This window comes from Anser cygnoides, chromosome 22, assembly GCF_040182565.1.
Source record: "Anser cygnoides isolate HZ-2024a breed goose chromosome 22, Taihu_goose_T2T_genome, whole genome shotgun sequence".
Lineage (NCBI taxonomy): Eukaryota > Metazoa > Chordata > Aves > Anseriformes > Anatidae > Anser > Anser cygnoides.
The window spans coordinates 7989911-8012990 of NC_089894.1; the positions used below are offsets into that span (position 1 = coordinate 7989911).

Below are 23080 nucleotides of genomic sequence, written 5' to 3' on the forward strand. Positions count from 1 at the left end.
TTATTAACACCAACAAAATTCTCGAGCTGCAAGAAACTGTGCAGCACTGTCAACGTTTAATGGCGATAAAAGCCTGGGGAGAAGAGCTCTGGCACAAGAAGCAGCTCCTAGCTCACTCGTGAAATGAATAGGAAAAAAATATATTGACTTTCTCTTGGCCACACTGTCTCCTGTATTTTCTGCAGCAGTATCTCTAGTTGGATTCAGCTACTTCTATGCCAGTATTACTCACCCAAAAGCCAAAAAAAAAAAAAAAAAGCGAAGGCTGTTGGGACAGAGTTTAACTGAGGATGTGCATGGATCTCGGGGGCAGCGGTCTGCGGGCGCTGGGCTCCCCCGGGGCAGGACCTTGCTGGAGTGTGGGCGAGATTCTGGCAGCTTGGTCAAAGTGACCAGGGAGCACTTGGGCATCAGCCCAACTTGGGTGGCGTTGAGGAACATCGCCGGATGGCTGGAGGAGGATTTGTGGTGAGCGAGGGAAGCTCCTGTGCCCCGTGGGAGCTCGGTCAGTGCACACCCGTGGCTGGGTTCTCAGCAGTGCATGCACTTCTGCAGCATGGGAACGCTTTGGGGTCTTGCCTTGCTGTCACCGATCGTCCCAACGCGCTGTAGGAAGAGCAAGCGCTCGGGATCGCGTGGAACCTAGGGAAAATCAGGAGATGGAGTTTATAAATGTTAAAGTTCATAAGTAATAGTTTTGAGAGTTGGAATTCACTGTTAGCATACTGTGAAAATTAATTAGTGTGGATCGACAGTGCAGCCTTTGAAAGAGAAACTTGGATGCATTTATCTGCAGGAATCTCCTGTAAATGAGCGTCGCTATCTACAAGACAAAGACTTATGTGTTTAAGCAGCGCTGCTGCGTAAAGGCTTGTTCTCTGGCGTGTTCGTTCTGCAGATGGCATTGATGTCTCATGTATGTGGTTGCAAAGTGGAAAGCTGTGCTTGAGCAAAATAAAGAGTAGGAGGGTATGCGAGAGGTGAACAGCAGTCTTTGTCACGCCCCACGACAGAGAAGTGTGTGGCTCCAGTAGCGCTCTTGACTGGGAGGATGGGGTGGACGTGTAAAGCACCCGCGAGGCCGACCTCAGGAACCATTCGTGCTTCAGCTGTCGTGTCCTGCCCGCCGTGTTGCTGGCACACAGCGGTGGTTTTGTCTGAGCAGCGCTCTTAAACAAAGCTGTCCTGCAGCACCTGGGGCCAGAGAGCAGCTGATGGCCCCGAGCCTCGTCCTAACACTGCTGTACCTGCCTCGGCCTTGTCTGCTCCTGCCCGCTGGGCTTCCGGGGGCTTGTGCATGAGCTTCATGCTCTTAAAAATGAGCCAGACCAGGAAAAAGCAGAATTCTGCTGGCTGTCTCTGTTACTTCGGTGCTGCCAGCTCCTCTCTGGGCGGCTCTGGCTGGGTCCCTTCCCCTGGTTTCCATCCACCATGGCCTGCCCCACGGCTGCATCCCCTTCGTTGCCGGCTAGGCCCGGGCCTTGAGGCGCCGCTGGTGCCCACTGCTCTCAGCGTGGCGTGGGGCTGCTGAACTGCTGTGCCTGGGGGGTGAGGTGGCCTCGGGAGCCGTCCACGTCCCCTCTGGGTGGCGGGCAGGCCGGGCCAGGTCTCTCCTGGCGTAAGCAGCTTTTGCTCCAGCTCCACGTCCTGACCTCCGCCTGGCGTCATTGCTTGGAGCTCTGGATCTGCCCAGGGCGAGGAGGTGGCGGAGAGGCCGTGGGGACACCCGTTGTGCCCCCTCCCAGCCAGCCCACTGCTAAAATGGGTCAGGAGCGAAATTCAGCTTGAGCAGTGGGCCACTGGCGCTGGCGGTTTTGGAAGGTGAAGGTCCAGGCTGGCTCACCCCAGAGCCTGCAGCTGCCAGGCACCTCATCAGTCTTGGCCCTAATCTAATTAGAGCGGCAGTGGGAAAGTGAGGAGCCCTTAGAAAATCCGCAGTGGATTAAGAGGTTGAAACCTGAAAAATGCTCCAGCCGCAGTGTGTTTTAGCTAAATTGTCTGCTGCCGGGCTGTTCGGGCAAGGCCTGTCCTTGCAGCGTGTTCCAAAGCCTGCTTGGCCCTGCTGCCTCGTCACTGCCCGCAGCGAGCCGCTTTGCAGCAGGATACTTTAATGTGATGCGGTGCCAGGCCTGTTTAACTCCCCTCGGGAGCGCTCGGTCTGCCTTCACCTTTGGTCACCACTCGATGCTGAAGTGACCGGTGAGGATTATTTTCTTACTGTTGGCTCCGATGAGCAGAAAGGCGAGTGCGGGGGGAGAGCAGTCAGCTGCGATCGCCCAGCTCCGTGCCTGCTGCCCGACGAAGGCAGAGCCAGGAAGCCATTATTCAGGCAGCGCTCTTCAGCCTGCTGCTACTTACTTTTTTTCTGCTTTCTTTCACCAGAGAAGCAGAATCTGAGCAGAGCAGCAGATAATATTTGCTAAGGTTCTGGTGTCTTGGAACAGTCCCAAGGGGACGGCTGCTTTCTGGTGCCCTGCTATTGCTGTGTCTGGAGCTGACGGTTTTCATCCAGATTTCCTGTTGGCCCAGGATGCTGCCTTGTTGTCAGGCTTGTAATTATTTCAAGTGACTGTGTAGGTTACTTTGCTTTGTTTTATCCTGTGCAGATTGCTGAAAAGAAACCCAGCACTCATGCCCCGTGCTGTGCTCAGATGAAGACGTCTGCCCGGTCACTCCTAGGGCAAGCAGCTTGGTGGTGGGATTTGGGGGGGTTTGATGTTCCCCAGGAGCTCCTAGGAGAAGCAGCAGACCATCCTTGGGGCTGTTTTACAGAACTTGAGGCCGTTGTGCCTGCAGGACGTCAGCTGTGCTCCTGCTGCTCCCAGCAGTTCGCGCGAGGGCTGTGGCTGCAGCCAGCTCTGAGGCGGCAGAACCACGCAGCAGCGTGGCCCTGCTGCTGGCAGAGTGATTTTTTTTTTGCAGCACATTCTGCTGAGTCACTGGCTAACATTCCCCAGCAACCATCAGAGCAGTGCAGAAACGAGGAACGCTCTTAGGCTTCTCAGAGCAGAAGTCCCCAAATCCTGTTGGGGTCCGTGGGTTTCCTACCGAGGTGCTGTGCGGGCTGCCACCCCAGCGCCCGGAGCAGCGGGATTTCTCCTTCCCCTCGGAGAGTTCAGCCTCGCAGCGAGCAGGGGGGTGGGCTGTGCGTCCCAGGAGCCCTCCAGCAGCAGGGGAGCTCCTGGCAAAGCTCAGAAATGTGAGCTTGGGAGGTGAGGGGCAAGCGTTCGGTGCTGGCATCCCTTCTGCTGTGTGGGCAGGCTGGGAAGGGAGGAGCAGGAAGCAGAGAAGAATTTGGCCCTGACAGAGGGATGAGGGGGTTATTAATAGCCTGGGATTTCCACGGAGAAAGCGATTTTAATGAAAATATAGAAGTGTGCCTAGTTATTGACTTAGCCACTGTTCCCATGGAGGTGGTTTTTGTGCTCCTGTGCTGGGAATCCAGGGTAAAAGTAGGAATTTTCCCCAGCTTCTATCACTTCCACAGGCTTTCCTTGTATTGTTGTTCGTTCATATTGTGCTAAAGAAATCCTCAGCGCTTGCATACACGCACACGTAAATAACGTTTATTTCAAGGGAAGACTTGTTCCTAGGCAGTGAGAAGTGAGTGTGGAACTGCGGGTGTATCTGAAGTGCTTCGTGTGTACCTGCTAGGTCGGACACCTTGAATCGCGTGGTTGCATCATACGAAATCACCTGTAACATCACCTCAATCTTGCTCCTGTCCTCTCCTAAAATTTGGAAGTCTGTTTCGCTGTTTGTACCTAGCAGTGTGCGCGCACACGTGTGCCTGTGGATGTGCACGGCACGGTAACGTGCACGCTGCCACCAAGGTCCGTAGCACAAGCCGAGGTAACGCTCCTCCTTTATCTCTGGGACAAAGTGCAGTTGGCCTGCATGCACGCGGTGTTTGTTGTTCCCAGCGCTCTCCCCCCAGCTTTATCAGCACTTGTGCTGTTTATTCAAATGCATTCTTTGTAAATATCTGGGTGGGTGAGCACCTCGTACGGCTTTCCTCTTTAGTAGGAGAGTTTCAGTAAGCGTTAGCGCAGGGCGTTTGGGTCTTATATATAAAGAGCTCGCTGCTGGCAGCATCTCGCCCGGGAGGCTCTTCCAGCACAGGCGGCTCCCCTGGGGACGTAGGAGAGCTTGTGTTCGCCCTCCCAGGCCCACCACGTTGTGGGGGGATGAATCGAGTGTTGTGGATATCAAACAACTGCCTGTCAGGCTGTACGCTGTTCTCTTGAGAAAATCCGGAGGTTTTTGGAGCGGTGGGGCTCTGCTCATTCTCAGAATTTCTTCTGGATAGCCGTGCTTTATCTGACGAGAGTATTTTAAGAAATGCGGAATAGCACTGGAACAAAACTGCTTGCCCCAAAGCCGTAACGCTCACATCTGATAACGTTTGCCTTCTCTTCCTGGTGGTCTTCAGGTTTAAAACACCAAAGCACACGTGCAGGTGTGTTCCTGTAGCCACCTGTATTATCGGGACAGGTGGACCAAGTGGTCTTGGAGGTCTTTTCCAACCTTAATGATCCTGTGATTCTTTATTTCCAAAAACGTTGCATCCTGTGGTTTTATAACTGCTGTCACAGAGAATGAAACCTTACTAGCTTTCCACTGACTGTTTCACCTTTTCTGTTTTTGCTATGTGACTGGATAACCACACACCATAAAATACACCATAAAACGATCCTATTGATAAAGGTATGTGATCGGTACGGATTTGGGAGCTTTAAATGGGCACGGTACTTCATGCCTTCAGACGGAGGTGCCCGAGATAAAAGCATCGGCGTCTCACCCCGCTCTAGCACTGCCAAGTCTCACTGCCTAACTCCTTTATCCCAGTAAGTGGGACAGCAGCGCCGGGGTGTTGTCCTGAGCATGGGGTGTGCCCGGCAGAGGAGCACACGTAGCAGAGAGGGCTGGCGGAGCACGGAGCACGCCACGCCGACACACGCCAGAACACCGGCCAGCTGCGCGAGTCGCTTCGCAGCGCTACGGAGCAAAACTCTCCTCCCAGCCCTGTGTTAATGACACTTCGTGTTTAGCACAGCGGTGAGAGAAATAGGAAGCAAGCCGTGCGCCGAAACCGGGCCATCGTGCTGCTCTGATTTATTGGCTGGTAATTAGCATGCTGCCCGCTTTTGGAGCGTGGTTGTTAAAGAGGATGGGCTTCGCTGAGCGGCAGCGCTGGGTGCAGCCCTACTCTGATGTCAGAGAGGAGCCAGCACAGCCAAAAGTGACTTTATTCGGCCATATCCTGGCCCAGCCAGTCATTTATGTTAAGCTGTAGGATGATACCTGTGTGCATCTGTTTCAATACCTGCTCGTCCTGCTCACTGTCAGCGAATGCTGCCGGGTGTGAGGTCAGTGCTCCCCAGCACATCAGTGTCTCTGGTTCTGCTTTCATTTGTTAACTGCTAGGTTTGCACTTCTTTTCACGGTTCAGCTTTCGACTGATTTGCAAAGAAGTTTTGCTGTCTCCAGCCCTTTTTTTCCCATTGTTTTTCTTTTTTTTCCATGCTCTCTTTGTTGTAAATGTGGATAACCAAAAGGTACCTTCTGTTTCTGTTGCAGAATTTTCTCGTTCCTGGATGTGGTCACTCTGTGTCGCTGTGCTCAAGTCTCCAGGGTAAGAACCTTCCTCCTTGCTGGTGGATTTCCGTGGTTCGTGGGACTGTTACGGCTCTCGCTTGCAGCCCTCCCTGGCATTTCAGACCCGGGGAATTTGTACAGGGGAGCTTTGTGCACTGAACATTTCAACTATTGTTATTTAGTGTCCTGTATTAAAGGGGAATGCCAGAAACTTCTGATGGCCGCTGAAATCAAGCTTGAACACTGTTTTAATGGCACCCAAGGCCCCGAGCAGACTGTGAAAGGGAAGCAGCTGACTTTGACAAAGAGCTCTCCCAGCAACCTGGGCTTTGTACAGGAGGCCTGCACTGATGCAAGCACTGAACTTCAGCTGTGACGTGTGGATGAGTCTAAAACTTTCTTGGTTTTGGTGGAAGTAAAGAAATTTTGATTGACAAGGCACAGTCAATGAGTGTTTACTTTCCTACTTGGATTTAGTTGATACAAATGTAGAAGAAAAAACAAGTGTCTTGTTTACACTTCTTTTTTTTTTTCCTTAAATATCTCATAGTCCTGCGGGATTCAGGGAGCAAGACCTGGCCTGGGTTATTCACTTGGGAAAACTCCACCTGCAGGCCCAGCCATCTAAAGCTATCAAATGTGTTCAGGTGCTTCATCTTGCCAGAACCTGGTTCAGGTCAAACCCGAACCATAACTTTGTTCATTATTCAGAGCATACAAGAATACGAAATACTATGCTTAACGTTTTTAATTGCATTTTAAAGAAGTCCTGTGATGTCCAAGCAGTGTGGTTACGATTCCACATTCTCAGAATACCACAGATCTTCCGATGAAAGCTCCTCCAGCTGAAGTTCGCTGCTCCAGCACTGACAGCACATTTTGGTCAAGCATCTGTGCCGGTCCCAGGTTGTGCTCCCAGTTTTGTCACTGCCTTCTGCTTCCACAGGGCATCTGAGAGCAGATCCATCACTGGCACCGCGTGTGCTGTAAAGGGCCAAAGTACCTCCGCAGAGCCACAGAAGTTCGCGTGTAGAAATCTCTCCATTAGACATTAAAACACGCAGCGTTACAGCTTGCATCTACCGATGGGTTTCTCTTCCACTGGAGCTGGTGGCTTTCTCTTGCCAATAACCAGACCTTGAAACAAACACCTGTAATGAGGCTGCAAACGCAGAAAGTCAACGCTCAGTTCTGTGAGCTGCCGTAAGTCCCTGCGTGGCTTGCACAAGAACTAGTATGTTGTGATGGAGATGTGGCTTAGTGCTTGTAATAGGTGTAGTACAGGAATACGCCTGTACGCGCACACACTCTTTCACAATGATGGACTCACGGCTATTATGAGATTCAGCTGTTTACTTTGATTATGCAATTAAAACTTCAAGTACGGTATTGATGACTGTTTTCAACTCTGTTGAAAATCAGCTCTGTTAAAAACCTTGATTTATTAAGGGCAGAATTACTAACTTTCAATTCCTCGTTCTCATTTGTAACATAAGCAATATGAGAGGTGTTTTTTTTTGTTTTGTTTTGTTTTTTTTTTTATTTGTCCACCCCTGCCTGCTTAACAAGCCAAAACCCACTCTAAGTCAGAGGTAGAAAACGCTGTCACTACAGCAGTGGTACACGGCTCTCGGGAGCTGGATGCTTCACCTGGGCAGCTTACGAGGCTCTGAATTTGTCTGGGGGACGTAGCACCGATCCATGGAAGAGCCTCGAGCACCTTTTCCTGCTGGAGGTAGGAGAAGGTGTGCAGGATGCCAGCCTCCCCCACCTCTGATGGGATCCGACCGCGAGCCTGGCGCCAGCTGTGCTCCTCGGGGCAGCGCAGGAGCCTGGGGTCGCTTCTCCTGCGTGGCTCCCCCGCGTCCTGGCACCCTTCACATCCTTCACCTCGGCTGCTGGCTTCCTCCGAAGGTGCTGGCGAGCTGTGCTGAGGGACGGGGCTCCGGCAGGACTGGTGGTGCCCCCGAGGGACCCCCGGAGGAGCCGTGCTGTGGGCGATGACTGATCGGGGCCGGTAACCGATCGGTTTTCCTTGTCGGCCGTAATCAGTTGTTGGGTTTTCCCCCGAGACGGAATGTTGTTTCTGAAAGGAACGAACTGTGACTAGGTCCCTGCTGGCGTTTTTTTTCGTATTAACAACACATTTACATTTTTTCCCCCCGATAAAGGCATGGAATGTTCTGGCCCTGGATGGCAGTAACTGGCAGCGAATTGACCTGTTTGATTTCCAGAGGGATATTGAGGTATAATTAAGTGACATACAAACCCGTTTTTTCTTGTTAAAATGTAATTACAGCCTAGGATGGATTAATATTCCCAGCGTAACCCCTTCTACCTTCCCTGGAGATAGAAATCATTAATTTCAGTTCTTCTTAGCTTCAGGGAGTCTTTAAAGTCTTGGCAATCCATTCAGCTTTTGAAAATGGACAGAATTACATATCTGTATCAAGACTTAAAGATAGTAATAGAGGGAGAGGTTTTTCGTGCATGTGTTCTAAAACCAGAAATAAGTAAATAAGTACATTGAGGAAAATTAGTTCTGCATAGCAGAATTCAGGCTGCTTTTCCTTTGACTCAAAAAATAAAAATGCTCTCATAGCATGGACTTGGACCGTTAAGACTCTGAATGTCTCTTGAAACGTGGCCCACAACATCTCTCCTTTCCCGTCTATCTTTAATGTAAAGAAATGCGATGTAAATGTGGCTGTTTCAGGGGCACCAGGGGCAGAGTTGCTCCTAAAAGACGCAGCTTTAGAAGTGCTTCGTTGCAGCTATTCTAAATCTGTTGGATGTGGTCTAGTTAGCACACGCAGGAAGGGATGCTGCTGTCATCCTCTTCTAAAAACTGAAATTGCATTTTTCAGGATAAGAGACCCAAAAAAAAAAACAACAAGAAACTTGTTTCTTATCACAGTATTCATTTGCTCTTTGAAATGTTTTGGAGGAGGGAGATAGTGCATCGCTCAACTTACTGTAGACGTGAAGCAGATGATGACTGAAGATGCACACCTTGTGGGAACTGGAGGGAAATGCACGCAGTATTGCTGGAGGAAGGAGTTAAAACCTCCCTGCCAGCTGTGTCTAAGTGAGGTGCCCGGATAAAGTCACCACCCTGTGACGCTGGGTGACTTCTGCCTGCCCGAAGGGGTCTGGCCGGGCTGGGACTCCTTGCAGGAAGTAAATGGTGTGATGTTGTTGTTGTTGTCGATAACAGCTACCGATCTGATAACAGATACCGATCTCTTACCGTGCCCCGGACGTGCCGGAGGTGTGCCATCACCCTTGCACAGAGGTGCGGCACAGCCAGAGGTGCCCGGTCTAGCACAAAGCGTGGCCGGAGCCGCTGCGCTTGGTCTGTGTAGGAGGGAGAGCAGAGTGCTGCGGGCACAGCCCCACCTGCTCTTACCAACTGCTTTTTGCACGGTTTCCACATCAAACACGTGTTCTTCCACGAGCCCCAGCCTCCCCTTTCAAAGGAAGATGCCGTGGAGTGTTGCACCTAACCTCCAAGCACCTGCCAGGCGTCCCGATGTCCTAAATGTTCTTGCTTTAAAGCAATGCAAATCCACCAGCTGACACGAATTCCGTTTATAATGTGACTTATTCAAATCTTCTCGTTCAAGCATATGACTTCATAGGCTGGCCAGAGGAATCACAAAGGTACGCGTGCTGTTTGGGACCCTCCACCCCTTCCGTGCAGGTCAGGCTTTCGGCTGTTCCCACTGCCCCCAGGGCCGGCGGCTGGGTGTTAGCAGGAGCCCACGCAGAGATGTGGTGGGGCTGGTGCCCCTCCTTCAGTCGTGGCATTACGTGGTGCCTAGCCCGCTGCTTGATTCTTAGTTATTTTGCTTGGAAGAAGATAGTGGGAAAACATCTTTGGCACTACAAGGGGCTTAAATGGTGCCTTGAAGAACTGAGAGGAGTTCCTGTTGTGGGATAAACAAGCGTAGAATAAAGCGGAGGGGAAGGTGCTGGAATTCCTGGACACTGGTACTAATGCTCTCTCAGTGGCTTTTGCACTTCATTCCGTCAGAAATACCTGGCTAAATGCTACCTTGTCCTAGGGTCTTCGCAGACTTCCACTGAGTGCAAATGTGGGGGGGAAAAATCCATTTCTCTAGCTCTCTTGAACACAAACGTTTGGATCCCTTTTTCTGCAAGAGGAAGGCTCGTGGGCTACTTCTGTCCCAGCGCTATTTTGAACAGAAGTTGAAGTATCTCCATTCACAGTGCGCTCACTGTGCTCGTTTGTCAGTCTTCTGCCCCGCCGTAGCAGCAGCGCTGCTGCTTTCCTTCTTCGGGTAGTCTGCATCAGCGTCCAGGGCTCTGGGCTGGAGCAGATCCTCAGCTGTCAGCCTGAACTCGCCTCCTCCGGCTTTAGGTGCCTTGTCTCTCCATCTTCAGAAGCTGAATAATTTCCCCTCTCCCTGCCTTAGATTATCATCATGGCGCTTTTGTTTTCTTAGCAATGTTTTCCCTAGAATAGCAAGCTGTTGTTAATGTGCAAAACTGTGAATTCGGCTTTTTGAATGCTGAAGCCACTTTGGGTTCTTCTGGATTTTAACGTAGCTCTTTCTGTCTCCGACAGGGCCGAGTAGTTGAGAACATTTCCAAGAGATGTGGGGGGTTCTTGCGGAAGTTAAGCCTGCGTGGCTGTCAAGGAGTGGGAGACAATGCGTTAAGGTAATGGCACGGCTTGCTTCTGCTCTTAAAAGTAAAGTAGAGAGTGATTCGGTCTCTACAGCCGCAGAGGACTGATAGACATGAACGCTTTGGAACTGAGACCTTTAGCCTGTGTCTGACTTAAAACACTGAGAGCAGTAACACAGAAGCAATCTTAGATATCTTTATCATTCCTGAACTTCACTCACTGGTTGTTCGCATTAAAATAATACCAGCTGCTGCTACAGGCTAAGCAGTAATTGCTGCTAAATCACAAACTTTTGCCGTTGGGCTGGGAAATCTGTGAATTTATTTCCATTCTGTGAAGTCCCAGGGCAAGATACAGGGCAACATGAATTTACTTTTTGTTTATTTTGCTTGAGAGGATTTTACAAAATTTTATCTGATGTGTTAATAAACGCAGTAGACCACCTGGAAATCTATTGCCTGACAAGTGCTACGTTTTGCCTTTCCTTTAATAAAGGACATTTGCACAGAACTGCAGAAATATTGAAGTATTGAACCTAAATGGCTGTACCAAGATCACAGACGCGTGAGTAATGGTCTCTTTTGTTTCCGCTGTTATCCCCCTTTTCTGTGTGCACCATGTTATAGTCTCAGCTCCCTTTTTAAGGGAGGGCCAGGCTTGTGCATGCAGCAGGTAGTATAATGCATGTCGTATGAAATGCGTATGACTTGGAATACGTCTGTCATGTCAGAGTCTCTTGTGTGTTCTCTTTCAGTACGTGTACCAGCCTCAGTAAGTTCTGCTCTAAGCTCAGGCACCTTGATTTGGCTTCCTGCACTTCCATAACCAACCTGTCCCTGAAAGCACTGAGGTAGGAGTTGACAACGTTGACTTTTGCCCGTTGATTCCAGGTAGTGTGACCTGCTGCAGCCCCGTGTTCCTTGTGTGCCTTGGAGGAGACTGAAGTAGGCTGAGGTTTAACCGTGGTTAGAGTTCAGGCATCCCCCAGCAGAGCTCAATGTTCATGTCGTGCCTCCTGGTTTGCAGAGACAGGGGAGGGGGACGCAATAAAAGCTGCCCTTAAACTTGTTTGCATCCGTCCTGGCGATTGTTAGCGGTAGAAGAATTATGTTGCGTTGAAGTCTTGGAGGAGGGATCGGGGGTGTAGGGAAAAAAAAAAAGGCTTAGTCAGTTTGCCTTTTTTAAATGTTCGTTTGCTAACAGTCAGCTTTTGCATTGTAAGTGTACCACTGCATACTTGGTGTTTGTGTAGCCAGAAGGTGAACACCAGCATGTGACTATTTGTCTTTTCAAACTGCTTAGGAGACTTGTAACTGCTTAAATCTGCTAAATGGAATTGCCAAGTAATCTAGAAAAGGAAGGGAAAGACAGACATTGGTGGGAAGATATTGGGACAGAGGAAAGGAGGCAAAAAAACACTGAAGGTAATGATAGAGGCTGAGCTTTAAAAAAAAAAAAAAGTTTCAAGTGGTATCCCCGTGGAAGAAAATACAGGAAAGCTGTATCACAGGGGAAAAAACTGGAGGGTTCACCTAGGTACCAAAAGAAAAACACGGGTTTAAAAGAACAAATGAATGGTTATATTATTTTTGTGGCTATGTTAAAATACTTTGAGCTTTTTTTTTATTCCCTTGAGGGTCTTCATCCCTGTCTCTAATTTCAAATGGTCAGACTTGTGCTGCAGCTACCTTAAATACCTGATAGCATCTGTATTTCTTCCTGATTGCAAATTGCACTTGAGTGTTGCTCCTGCTGGCAGCTATTTGTAAATGCAGAGTTACGTCTGGAAAGTCAGAAGCAGCATGGTGGAAATCAACACAATTTTTGGCTCTGGCTGCAGGTGGTTTGGTTGTGTTTGGGTCCAGAAAGCGCATAAACACACAAACTGTGTGTGTGTGTAGGAGCTGGGAGGTGCCCAAAGTGGGGTATGCTCCCAGTGCCTCCGGAAAGCTGCTCACAGCTGGAGGTGTTTGGCAAGGAAGCGTTCCCCGTGGGGTGTGGGTGTGCATCGGTGCTCGTGTGGGTCCCAAAACCGGGGGATTCCCGGTTCTGTCTCGAAGCAGGATGTCTTTGTAAAACAAAAAGTTGCCACGCGCTTTTCCTTTCGCCTCCCAAGCGAGGGATGCCCGCTGCTGGAACAGCTGAATATCTCCTGGTGCGACCAAGTGACGAAGGATGGCATCCAGGCCCTGGTGAGAGGCTGCGGGGGGCTCAAAGCCCTGTTCCTGAAGGGCTGCACGCAGGTACGGCTCCGCAGTGCTCCAGCGAGCCACAGCAGCTGGCTGATGTCTGCTGCAACAAAGTGTTGGGGATGAAGTGCTGTGGGATTTTCTGCTTCCAGAAACATTGCATTACTGAAATAATTCACAATCTGTCTGGTGGAGATTAACGGCTTTTTTTTTTGGAAATACTTTAATAGCTGGAGCTCAGCGTGAGTAGTGGGACAGGGAACAAATTGCCTGTCTAGCTGTAGAATCATTCTTCTCCCCCCCCATCGGGAACACACTGAGCAAACTTTTATTTTTTCCTAAAGAAAAGATAACTTTATTATTTCGTGACTAGACCCATCTGGTTTTGAAGGCTCAGAAAATTTTAGAAAGCGTGGCAGGCCTTTCATTTGCAGCGGTGATAGAATTGCCTTTCCGTGTCAGTTGGACCTTCCAGCTGGTCAGAGAAATCCCCGTGTTTGGGACTCCTTGAAAAGACTTCTGCAGCCAGCCAGGATCGTAGTACTGTTCCCTCAAGTCCCTCATGTAGCTCTTGAGCCATAGCAGTACGTTTTGAAGGGGCTGCAGAGACCGTGCTGCTTTTCTTCGGAATATGTAAACGGCGTGCCAGCTCTTACAGCTGAAAACTGGCTTGCTCCCTTTTCGATATTTAGACTTAATTTCCTTTAATCATACTTCAGTTTCTTGTCTGGTGAATCATTGGAAAGTGTAATACAGGGAAACATTTACACTACATCTTTACTAAGGAGCTGTATTAATTGTGAGCTGGGGCACAGGGAACATCAGCCTTGGGCGTTACTCTCTCAGCGAGCGGGAGCTTGCAAAGCTCTTTCACAAAGAATGTGGGGACCGATCCTCATTTCTTAACTGGGGTGCAGTCTTTTCAACGCAGACAGATCAGGCTAGAAAGAGCAAAGCTGCATCTCAGAATTTTGCCCTTGAAAAAGGAGAGGAAAAGAGGAAAGCTGACCCTGCAGGGGCTGAAACCTGTGGCCCAGAGGCTGCTGAGAGCTGAAGAGCCCCACGGTGGACCCAGCAGCCGGTCGCTCTCATCTGCTGGGTCCTCGTCCCCAGACACCATCAGCGCTTGTTTGGTTTGGATTTGTTTTTGGGGGGGCGGGCATTCCTTTCGTATGAGTCATTAAGTGCCATTTTCATCTGCTGCATATAGATAAACAGCTATATGTTTTTATCTTACAAAAAGCACGTTTCTCTTGTGCAAGGACACAAAGTCCTAAAAGGTTTTTGTGATGGGCAGAGCAGCAACACATCGTGCGTGCACAAGGCCAAAATACCCCTGTGTGCACAAGAAAGCCCAGCTGTAAGGGCAATAGTCGGCAATTTTCGTTGAATGTTTATTGCTGTTGTTTTTTTTAACATGTGAGGTGGGTATATATGGCTGTCAAAATGACTTGATTAAAGATAATAACAATCTCAGCCTATTTTGAGGATTCAGGTCATGGAAACAGCTTGAGTTTCTAGTAATTTATAGAGTCATGAGTAATATTGATGGTAGTACATCCTTGTTATCAATTATTTGCCATCTGTTCTTATAGATTTAAGAATAACAAGCTTTTTTTTATCATCAGAAAGCAACGTGGATGTGTTTGTGCTCCTCATGTTGAAATAATACTTTATCTTTTTTGAGAGCTCCACTGTTGCAGTATGAAAGCAGTTCCTCGTGGGCCCTCGCTAGTGAAGCGTTGCCTTAATTCCCGTAAAGAGTTTCTGACTTCACGACTGGCTTTGTTAATCACACATTTGATCGGATCAGCCTTTCTCTAAATCAGTAACTTAGTGCCGTGGGTCTTTGAACTCTGTTCCCGGGATGTACAAAATGGCACGCGCTTACTGCTGCGTATTTTGAGACTGCATCGCCCTCCTCCCCCACAGCTGTCCCAACCACAGACGTTTTATTGTTCTCAAAGCTTCCTTTTGAAGACTGTCTCAAGTATTAGCAGGTTGTTTCAGCCTCTAATTTTTTCTTTCCAGCTTGAGGATGAAGCTCTCAAATATATCGGCGCACATTGTCCTGAACTGGTGACTTTAAACCTTCAGACGTGCTTAGTAAGTAAACCGCGCTGTGACTTCCCGGCTCAGCCCGCGTGCGTTTTGAGGCCGTCCCTAAGCAGAACCACGCAGAACAGACTCGATCCCAGAAACATCGTCATCTCTGCAGGCGGGGCTGCTGTAAATTTACGAGACTCTTAAAAAATAGTTGATGAGAAACAGCTTTCTGGGAGCGCTCAGCAGTGTTGAATAAGCCCCCAAAACGGTGTCACCGCATTCAGCTTGTCAGCTTTGTTTGTCTCCTCGCCCTGCCCGCAGGGCTTCTGAACTCCTTTGCAGGACTAGCTGGAGAAATTCTTTCCATGGGGCTGGAATGCCGGCGCGGCGCTCCAGCCAGCTTCCTCCCAGCTCTCCTCACACTGAACCGAGAGGGGCGATTTCCCTGCTCAGGACTCTCAACCAGTTGCTCTGCAGTGCCAAAAATGCGTATTTACGCCCAAAACGAAACCGGAGCGGGCTCTTTGTGCGTAATATCACGCAGTCGGTCTGATGCAGCGGGGATGGGCGGTCCCGGCCCTCTCCCAGGGAGGTGGGCACGGCCCCTGGGGGCTGTGGGGCCGGGCCCTCGCTGCTGCCCTGGCCCCGTGAGCAGAGTGGAGTTGCTGTGGTGTGAGTTTGACGGGGTCTGGGCCACAAGGTGGACTCCTTCCACTCAGGTTGTGTTCCCAAACCGCTCAAGTGTTTGGTTTTTACAACCAAGAGCTGCAGAGGTAGGAAGGAGATTCGGGCTGGGTGCTCCTGTGCCTCCCCCTGCCATCCACGTGGCCCAGCTCAAACCCATCCCCGAGCGTCTGGGATCACTCTGGGGATGTTTACAAGTCACCGCAGTGCGGCTTAGCCTGTGTCAGCTGCTCCAGTGAAATACTTGAATGCGTTTTTGGGTTGAAAGAAGCATGACTTGGCCTCGGTTAAGTTCCTGGTTGGAAATCTGAGAGGAAAATGTGCAGCGTGTTGCTCTTCCCCCTCCTCCGTTACGGCTTGTGATGTTGTTGTTGTTTCTCTTGCAGCAAATAACAGACGACGGGCTCATCACGATATGCAGAGGGTGCCACAAGCTGCAATCCCTGTGTGCCTCGGGCTGCTGTAACATTACCGACGCCATCCTGAACGCCCTGGGACAGAACTGCCCCAGGCTGAGGTGAGCTCTCAGTGGGTACCTTGAGTTTCGGCAACCCCTGAGCGTGAGCAGAGGGTCTCGGGGACACGGTCACGCCGTGCTTGAGCTGCTTCGGGCACTGAAGGTCTCAGGGTGCTTTGTTACTGCTGAGCTTACTCCTGTGCTGCGAGGTGACCGTGGTTGTACCCCCCAAAAAATCCCTCAAGTTTAGGAACAAACTCGAGGGGACAGAAGGCTGGGAGGAGAGCTCCGTGCCGCGGCTCTCTGTGCTGCCAGGGCACTCGCTCGCAGCAGTCTCGCTTCAAACCGTTGTGTATTTACTTCTGTTTTTTTGTGGAAAACAGCTGAGGTTAGGTTACGTCAGTACTGAGAACTGAAAATGCATTTAGACAATATTGTTTCCCCTTAACGTGTGATACTCGCGGGATTTTTGTGATAATTTTATAGCAGATGGAATTTGTGCTTTCGCTCAAAAGGATGAGCTTCCAGCGGCAGCTCTGCAGGTGCTTGCTTTTATTTAAAGGCTTAATTTATCAGGAAAAGTTTTTCCAGGAAGATTTTGCTGTAGTTCAGAAAATGGCCAGGTGCAGGAAGAAGGGGTGGTTGTTATCTGGCATCTGTAACAGCTGGGTAGCCTGTATTAATTAACATAAAATACAGGGGGGGGAGTACCTATTTTCCACAAAAAGCTCATTTAAAGAATCGTGGTGTAAAGTGCGGTGTGCAAGTGTAAAGAAACTAGTTGTGAAAGGGGAAGGCAAAATGTGGCTTCAGTTCAGGCGATTTCTCTGTGTGTTCAGCTGGAGTTCCACACAGTTCTGGGAAAGTTGGTTTGCCTTTCTCTAAGGGCACATAAACGTTAATGCCGTGAAGCAAACCCCTGCAGAGCTGCAGTAACTGCCCACCAGAAAGCTCGTCTCTTGTCGCACAAGCAGGCAGTTGGCCTCTGAGAAGACCTGAAGCTCTTCTGTCGAGGCATTAAATATTTATTTTCGTGTCCGTCTGCTGGGTTGTCGTGCGTCCTGGCTTGTATTGCACACTTTTCATGATGAGCCCTGGGTTTGGGGTAGAAACCAGAGCAATGAAGACTTTTTTTGAGCACCTTAGTCCAATGTTTTTCAGATCAGACCTGCCCTGCGTCGTAGCAGGCACGGACTGAGCGAGCCTTGGAGCTCCCCTTAGCCCAACTTCTCCTTTTCTTCTCCTGTGACCTATGCTGAGGTGTAGAGGGTGGCTGCTCTGTGCAGATCGTCCTCAGAGAGCACAGCCTAAACCGGGGCAGACTTTTCTGGGTTGCTGAAGCTTTTAATGAAACTTTGAAAAGCAAAACGACTCCACCATGGTTATTATCAATTCTTTCTGTGCAGAATATTAGAAGTTGCAAGGTGTTCTCAGCTAACAGATGTGGGCTTTACTACTCTAGCTAGGGTAAGTGCTCGTTTCCACTCTTCTTCGAGTATCTTTGCTTTCTTTTCATGATGGATATGAACAAACAGTAGCCTTCTCTCTTGAGTGTAGCGTTTTTAATGCTTTTCCTCTTGAAGTTTGGATGGAAGCTAGGTTGTACATAATTTCCGATATCTTAAGCATTGTCCTGACCCACACCCCTTAGAGGATTTGCATCTGAACTAAGTGAAATGTTAAGTACTTGGGAGTTACAAATCTGAATGTTTGTTCTAGATTAATCTGTGCTCTGTACAACTGACCCTACGTTAAAACCCCCTTTACTTTCTATGAATTAAAAAAAATCTCAGTGCGTTTAAATGAGTGAGATTGCTAGATTCCCTTTACTCTTTGGTGGTGTGCATAAAGATGCAGTGAACTTTCTTTTCCATCCCTGTTGTTTCATGGAGAAAAACCTTTGTTCTTAAAAAGGGCTGTCTGTCTTGTAGATGTCTTTGTGTTTGCTGTCTGAACTTTGCACCTAGTTTTGTGTTTGGTCTTCTGCTTGTTCCTAGAACTGCCACGAACTTGAAAAAATGGACCTGGAAGAGTGCGTCCAGGTAGGAGGTGCCACCTCTGGCAGTTACTTGTTTTTTTGTTTGTTTGTTTTGTTTTTTTTTTTGTTTTAGCACAATCACAGCAGCGTAGAAAGATGGTGAAAAAGCAGCAAGTTGTCTCCAAATGGGAGCTTGATTTAGGATCCTGAGGAAAAAGATCAGATACCTTTGGACAAGAAAACGTTGCCTTTGTAGTTTAATCCTTTGTTTGTATTTCATAGTAATAAACGCTACTGTAAGTGTAATAAAACAGATCTTTAATAGTAGTAGATGCGTCTAGGAGGTCATGTATTGTGTGAGCTATGACCTTTGACACAAGATAAAGTCCCAGAATAAAATCTTTGCACATAGGGGAAGGTTTGTGCCATATAATATTGCTAGGAATAAAGGAAGTTAAGTTGGTTTTTTTTTTTTCTTGGAGAAGAAAAAGACATTGTTGGAACAGCAGTGAATTTTGTACACGGGACATGGAAACAACTTGAAATAAAACCAGGGTGCCCGTTCTAGTCTTGGCCTTCCTCAAAGGCAGTGGGATGCAGTGTAAGGAGCCTCTTGTTGTTGGCTCTGGACATCCCCAGGGATGTGCCGTAAGCTGGTTACTGTTTCAGGAGAACCTTGACAGGGAAAAATAGTTGAAGTTACTGAGGATCCCAGGACAAATTTCCAGCCTGAAGGACAGATTTGAAGCTGATCGAGGTAACTGGGTTTTGCTCCCTGCGATGAGAACACGGCGACCCCAGCATTCTGTGCTTCCTGGTGTTTACGGGGCAGAAATTCAGGAGGTCGTAGGAGGAAATGACAGTAGTCCAGACAGGAAGCGATTTAAAGTTAACCCAAAAAGGAAGAAGAAAAATCGGGCTGTGTCCTTGGGCTGCGTTGAACAAAGGCAGCCCGGCGAGTTCCCTCTGAAAGCCTTTAGACGAGAAACCCGTTGTGCTGAGTCACTTTCTTCCTGAAGAAATAACGAAGAACAATTCAGTCCACGGAGCTGTTGGAAGGGCTTTGGACACCTCTTGTACTTCAGAGACAAACATTTAGGAGTCGTCGTGTTTCTGCTCGCCTGCTTCACAAGAGCTGCTTCAGGAGGCTCAGAACAACAGCAATAGCCGTGCCCCAGCAGTCCTTTAAGGACGTGAGTTGGTTTCTGTGAGGGAGCAGAGGAATCTGAAGCTTGGTCACGCAGGAGATGAGTCCTGAGGAGCTCAGGACGGTGCCTGTGGTGAACACGGCCATGGATTAGGCAGAAGTTTGCGGTTGGTCTTTGGTAGGGGGGTAAAAAGTCCTTGTGGCAAGCGTCCGACATGAAAAGGCTTTTCTCTTTTCCAGATAACAGACAGTACACTAATCCAGCTCTCCATACACTGTCCGCGGCTTCAGGTTCTGGTGAGTGTTACAAGTGAGACTTGCAGCATTTTCTTCCTACAAACAAAGGGATTTCGAGCACTGCCTGTGGGGATTTGTCTCTCTGACTTCATAGATGTGTTGCGAAGTCCTAGAAGAATTCAGCTAGAAACTTGACCCCGGAGAACCTATTGTCCCTCCCCTACTGCTAGCGTGAATCGTGTGCCAGGCACCCACGGCTGCCTGAAAATGAGTTAGAGGACACTGAATTCTGATAGCAGCCTCTGGTTTTCCTCAACACGCTTAGCAGAATCTGTCCCCGAGGCAGGCTGTCAGTAAACGTGTGGGAGAGGAGCCTGCAGCCCTTCTCACCCGTAGCATGGAGCTGGGCACCTGAGACCCACAGCAGCCTGTGCCCCCGTGAAAAGCAGCAGGCTGGTGCCCTCTCCTAGACCAAGCCCTCTTCCTCCTGCAGAACCTGTAACGTGCAGCCCCCCAAAAGCACCAAGCAGGTGGCGATGCTGCATTCCTGCTGCTTCTTACACCCAGCACCAGGGTCCTGCCTGTGATGTGTGAGGCCACAGATTTTATGAAGGAGGCTTCTTCAGCAGCAGAGGCGTTTGTTCCGTTCCCTTGCAGTGAGCATCTGCTGTCCTGTCTCCTGGCCCTGGGCCTCATCCTTCCCAGGCCACCTTTCCCCTCGCCTTCCCCCCCCAGGACCCCCAGGGGTGGCTCCAGCGCACGGAGAGCGCGGATCTGCCCGGAGCACCCGTGGGGCAGACCCACGGGTGTTGCACCTACAAAACCTGGGCCAGGTTGTCTCTTGTCCCAAAACACCCCCGGCAGGGCGTTTGCTGCTGGTGGCAGAGGCCGCTAACCATCTCCGTTCGGGTGCAGAGCCTGTCCCACTGCGAGCTGATCACGGACGATGGGATCCGCCACCTGGGAAACGGCGCCTGCGCGCACGACCGCCTGGAGGTGATCGAGCTGGACAACTGCCCGCTGATCACAGACGCCTCCCTGGAGCACCTGAAAAGCTGCCACAGCCTGGAGAGGATAGAACTGTACGACTGCCAGCAGATCACGCGGGCGGGGATCAAGAGACTCAGGGTAAAAATAATAACGATAATTAAGAGGAGCACTGCTGGGGTTGTGACTTGGGTGCTTTATCTGGTGGGGAGAGGGGAGGGCTGAGGCCGTAGGTTCCTCGTGGTCTGGTGCTCGTTCTGGAAAGCGTTGAGATCAATCATCTACCAAACTAATAGAATTAACAGCGCTCCGGTGCTCAGAAGCTTGTGTGGGGCTGGATGCTGGCTGGTCGGGGAGAAATGGAATTGCTGTGTCTCTTTATTGTTTTGTTTTTATTTTATTTTATTTTTTTTTTTGTAATTGCTACGTGGCCGTTTGGGTGGGCGAGGAGCCGGAGCGGCTGTCAGTAGCTGCGGGGCCAACTGAGGCACCCCGAGCCCTGTGCCTCAGTTTCCCCATCCGTAAAAGAGGGATAGGAGTGCTGGCTTGTTTGCAGAGAGCACGTGGGACGGTACAGAGATGTTCCACTCCTCCAAGAGGAGGAAAGGGTGTCGTCAGTCCTTACTCGCTGCAACTGTGTTCAGCTAACGCAATTTGCTAATCTGCAGCTCGTGGAAATCACCGCGCTGAAATGAAGGAGTCCGACCCTGCTTTTTTACAGGCATTGTGTGTTTGTAGTCCTAGCCCACGCGAACCAGGCCGGTCCCGACCCCTTTGCGTGGCCGCTGCCCTGCCCCTGCCGTTGTTACTCCCCGCGCTGTGTTTGTCGTTGCAGACCCACCTCCCCAACATCAAAGTCCATGCCTACTTCGCGCCCGTGACACCCCCTCCGTCGGTCGGGGGCAGCAGACAGCGCTTCTGCAGATGCTGCATCATCCTATGACGGCGGCGGCGGCCGGCCTCGCGGACTGAGTATTTAATGACACCCGTAGAGTCACGGTGGACACCAGTACCCTCGAGGAAAGCGATACCAGTGTCATTCGCAAGGGCCAGTGACCGGGGCCGTGGCGCCGGGCCCCCGTAGCCACCCATACGCATACATCCACACCCCCACCTGCTCCAGCAAACCGCTGAACTCCGCGCCCCGGAGCTGGAGCCGTCGGCTTTTTCTGTAGGTGGACTGGGAGAACTCGGAACCATTCCCGCTGGGCATGCTCACACAAAAGCGCTGCGGAGAGGAGGGGAGGCTTTTGCGAACCCCCAAGGACTGCTGCTGCTGTGGAGGTTGGAGTGGTAACTGCAGCCCTTTGAAACGGGGAGAGGGAGAGGAAGGAGCGTGCTTTAACCCTGCATCCGCTGTCCAGGAGGGGGAGGAAAAAAAAAAAAAAAGGAAAAGAAAACCCCAACGAGTTCCGTGTCCGTTTTTCGGTGAGGGGACGAACCAGCAGCTGCTGAGGCACGGCTTCCTCGCGCTCCCCTGCTTCCCGTTCCCGGCCGAGCGCCCTGAGCATGCTCACGCTGAAGGTTCATCCCCTTTGTGCTCGGCGGCTTCCTAGGTTGTTGTGATATAGCTTGAAGTCTGTAACGTCAGGATCAGCTGTTTTTTTTTTATTATTATTTTGTTTTTTTTTTTTACCCTTCCCACATCCTGCTCTTTTTTTTTTATCCCTACCGATTTGTAATTCAGTAACTCTGAGATTTACCAAACGAAAGTTACGGCAACAATTTAAACTATTCTTTTCCCACCACTAGGAGCCTGAGCCTGTAACGACCCGTTGGGAAGGTTCTTACACCGAGAGCGAGCCGCGCCACAGGCTGCGCTCGTGGGCTCCTCGGCCTGTTTTTCCCAGAGATCGGGTGTCTGAATTTGTTTTGCATTTCAGGTTTTACCCCAGTGATGAGAGTATCCCCCTCGATGTAGGGGGGCGAGTTAGAGTCTGTTCCGGTGACCGTAAGTCCCCCGCTCTGCCTGTCCTTCCCCCCCGACCCTCCATCCTACCCCCGGAGGAACAGCAAAGCAGGGACGTAGGGGCTGCTGCTCGTTGCGCTGGCCAAGAGGCAAGGACCCCGTAACGCAGCGGGGGGCGCGGGGCCGTGCCCTGGGTTATTCGCTTCATGCCCTGGGTTGTTCGCTTCGTGCCCCGGGTTTTGGTCGCTTGGTGCTGCACCGAGGTGCCGGGGGCTTTCCTCGCTTCGGCACCTTCCGCAGGTAAGTGGAGAAGGGTGAAGCGAATGCAACGAGATTTTGCCACGGGCCGGCTCTTCCCGGCTGCCAGGGGGTGCCCACGGCAGCCGCTTTTGGGGCTGTTTCAGGCGGGATTGCCCCCGGTGCTTCGGAGGAGGGGGTGGTCGTCAGCCCTCTGCAGCCGAGGAGGGGGGGCTGCCCTGTTCTGCCGGAGGCCTGCCGTGGGCAGGAGCCGGCTGCAGCGCGAGCGGCTCTTCGGGGGTCCCCAGGGCGCCTTTCACTCTTGCTTGCCTTGAGGACGCTCCAAAGGGTCGCTGACCGCCACCAGCCCCATATAATCGGCCTTTCCCCCCCCCCGGTGTGCGTTTAATGAAGTCTGCTGGAGCAGAGGCAGCGTGCCGCCTCGCAGAGGCTGCTGCCAGCTCCTTCCCCGCAGGTTGCTTTCAGTCTCTGCTATTTATTCAAATCCCCTCCAGCCCCACGGCCTCTCCCTCCTCAGCGAGCATCTTCTGCGCTCCCACCCGCAGAGCTCCCTGCTCTGGTCCTTGTTTTTTTTTGGGGGGGGGGGGGGCAGAGCGCGGGGTGCAGGTGGTGCTGAGCCGGGGGGGAGCCGAAAGCGGGCTGCAGCTGCCTGGTACCAGAGCAGAATTTTGGGGGAAAAACTCCCGAGTCCCGAACCCAAAAAAGCCTCTCCTGTTTTCGTTTCGTTTCTCGGACAGGGTAACGGCGTAAGGTAGCTCGAGCGCCTGGGCAGCGTCCTTTAGGTGGTTGTCTGTCTACATGGACTCTTCCTGATGTTTGTATTTATAAGTACCAATAAACACCATTTTCCAAGCCTCGCCTTATACTCGGGGAACGCCTCTGTGGGAGAAAAGAGCGGGGAAAAAGCGGAATAAATGGGGCTGGGGCTGGGGGCTG

General features: G+C 50.7%; 1 protein-coding gene across 8 annotated transcripts in view; it reads left to right on the forward strand.

Moving 5' to 3' along the window:
* FBXL20 (F-box and leucine rich repeat protein 20) overlaps nt 1-23001 on the forward strand; it is a 37084-nt gene extending 14083 nt beyond the window's left edge. For 4 of the 8 annotated variants that reach the window (XM_066981852.1, XM_066981854.1, XM_066981858.1 and 1 more), the window contains exons 3-15: nt 5581-5635; nt 7770-7844; nt 10190-10284; nt 10748-10816; nt 11007-11102; nt 12369-12495; nt 14473-14547; nt 15558-15688; nt 17035-17095; nt 17626-17670; nt 18994-19050; nt 19906-20118; nt 20813-23001. In XM_066981852.1, coding sequence (XP_066837953.1) covers nt 5581-5635; nt 7770-7844; nt 10190-10284; nt 10748-10816; nt 11007-11102; nt 12369-12495; nt 14473-14547; nt 15558-15688; nt 17035-17095; nt 17626-17670; nt 18994-19050; nt 19906-20118; nt 20813-20920 — 1207 coding nt within the window. In that variant the 3' untranslated portion in view covers nt 20921-23001. Of the gene's footprint in view, nt 1-5337; nt 5370-5580; nt 5636-7769; nt 7845-10189; nt 10285-10747; nt 10817-11006; nt 11103-12368; nt 12496-14472; nt 14548-15557; nt 15689-17034; nt 17096-17625; nt 17671-18993; nt 19051-19905; nt 20119-20812 lie in introns of those variants that run through there. The other 4 variants (XM_066981853.1, XM_066981855.1, XM_066981856.1 and 1 more) reach the window with 3 other exon arrangements.
* The last annotated feature ends 79 nt before the right edge of the window (nt 23002-23080 follow it).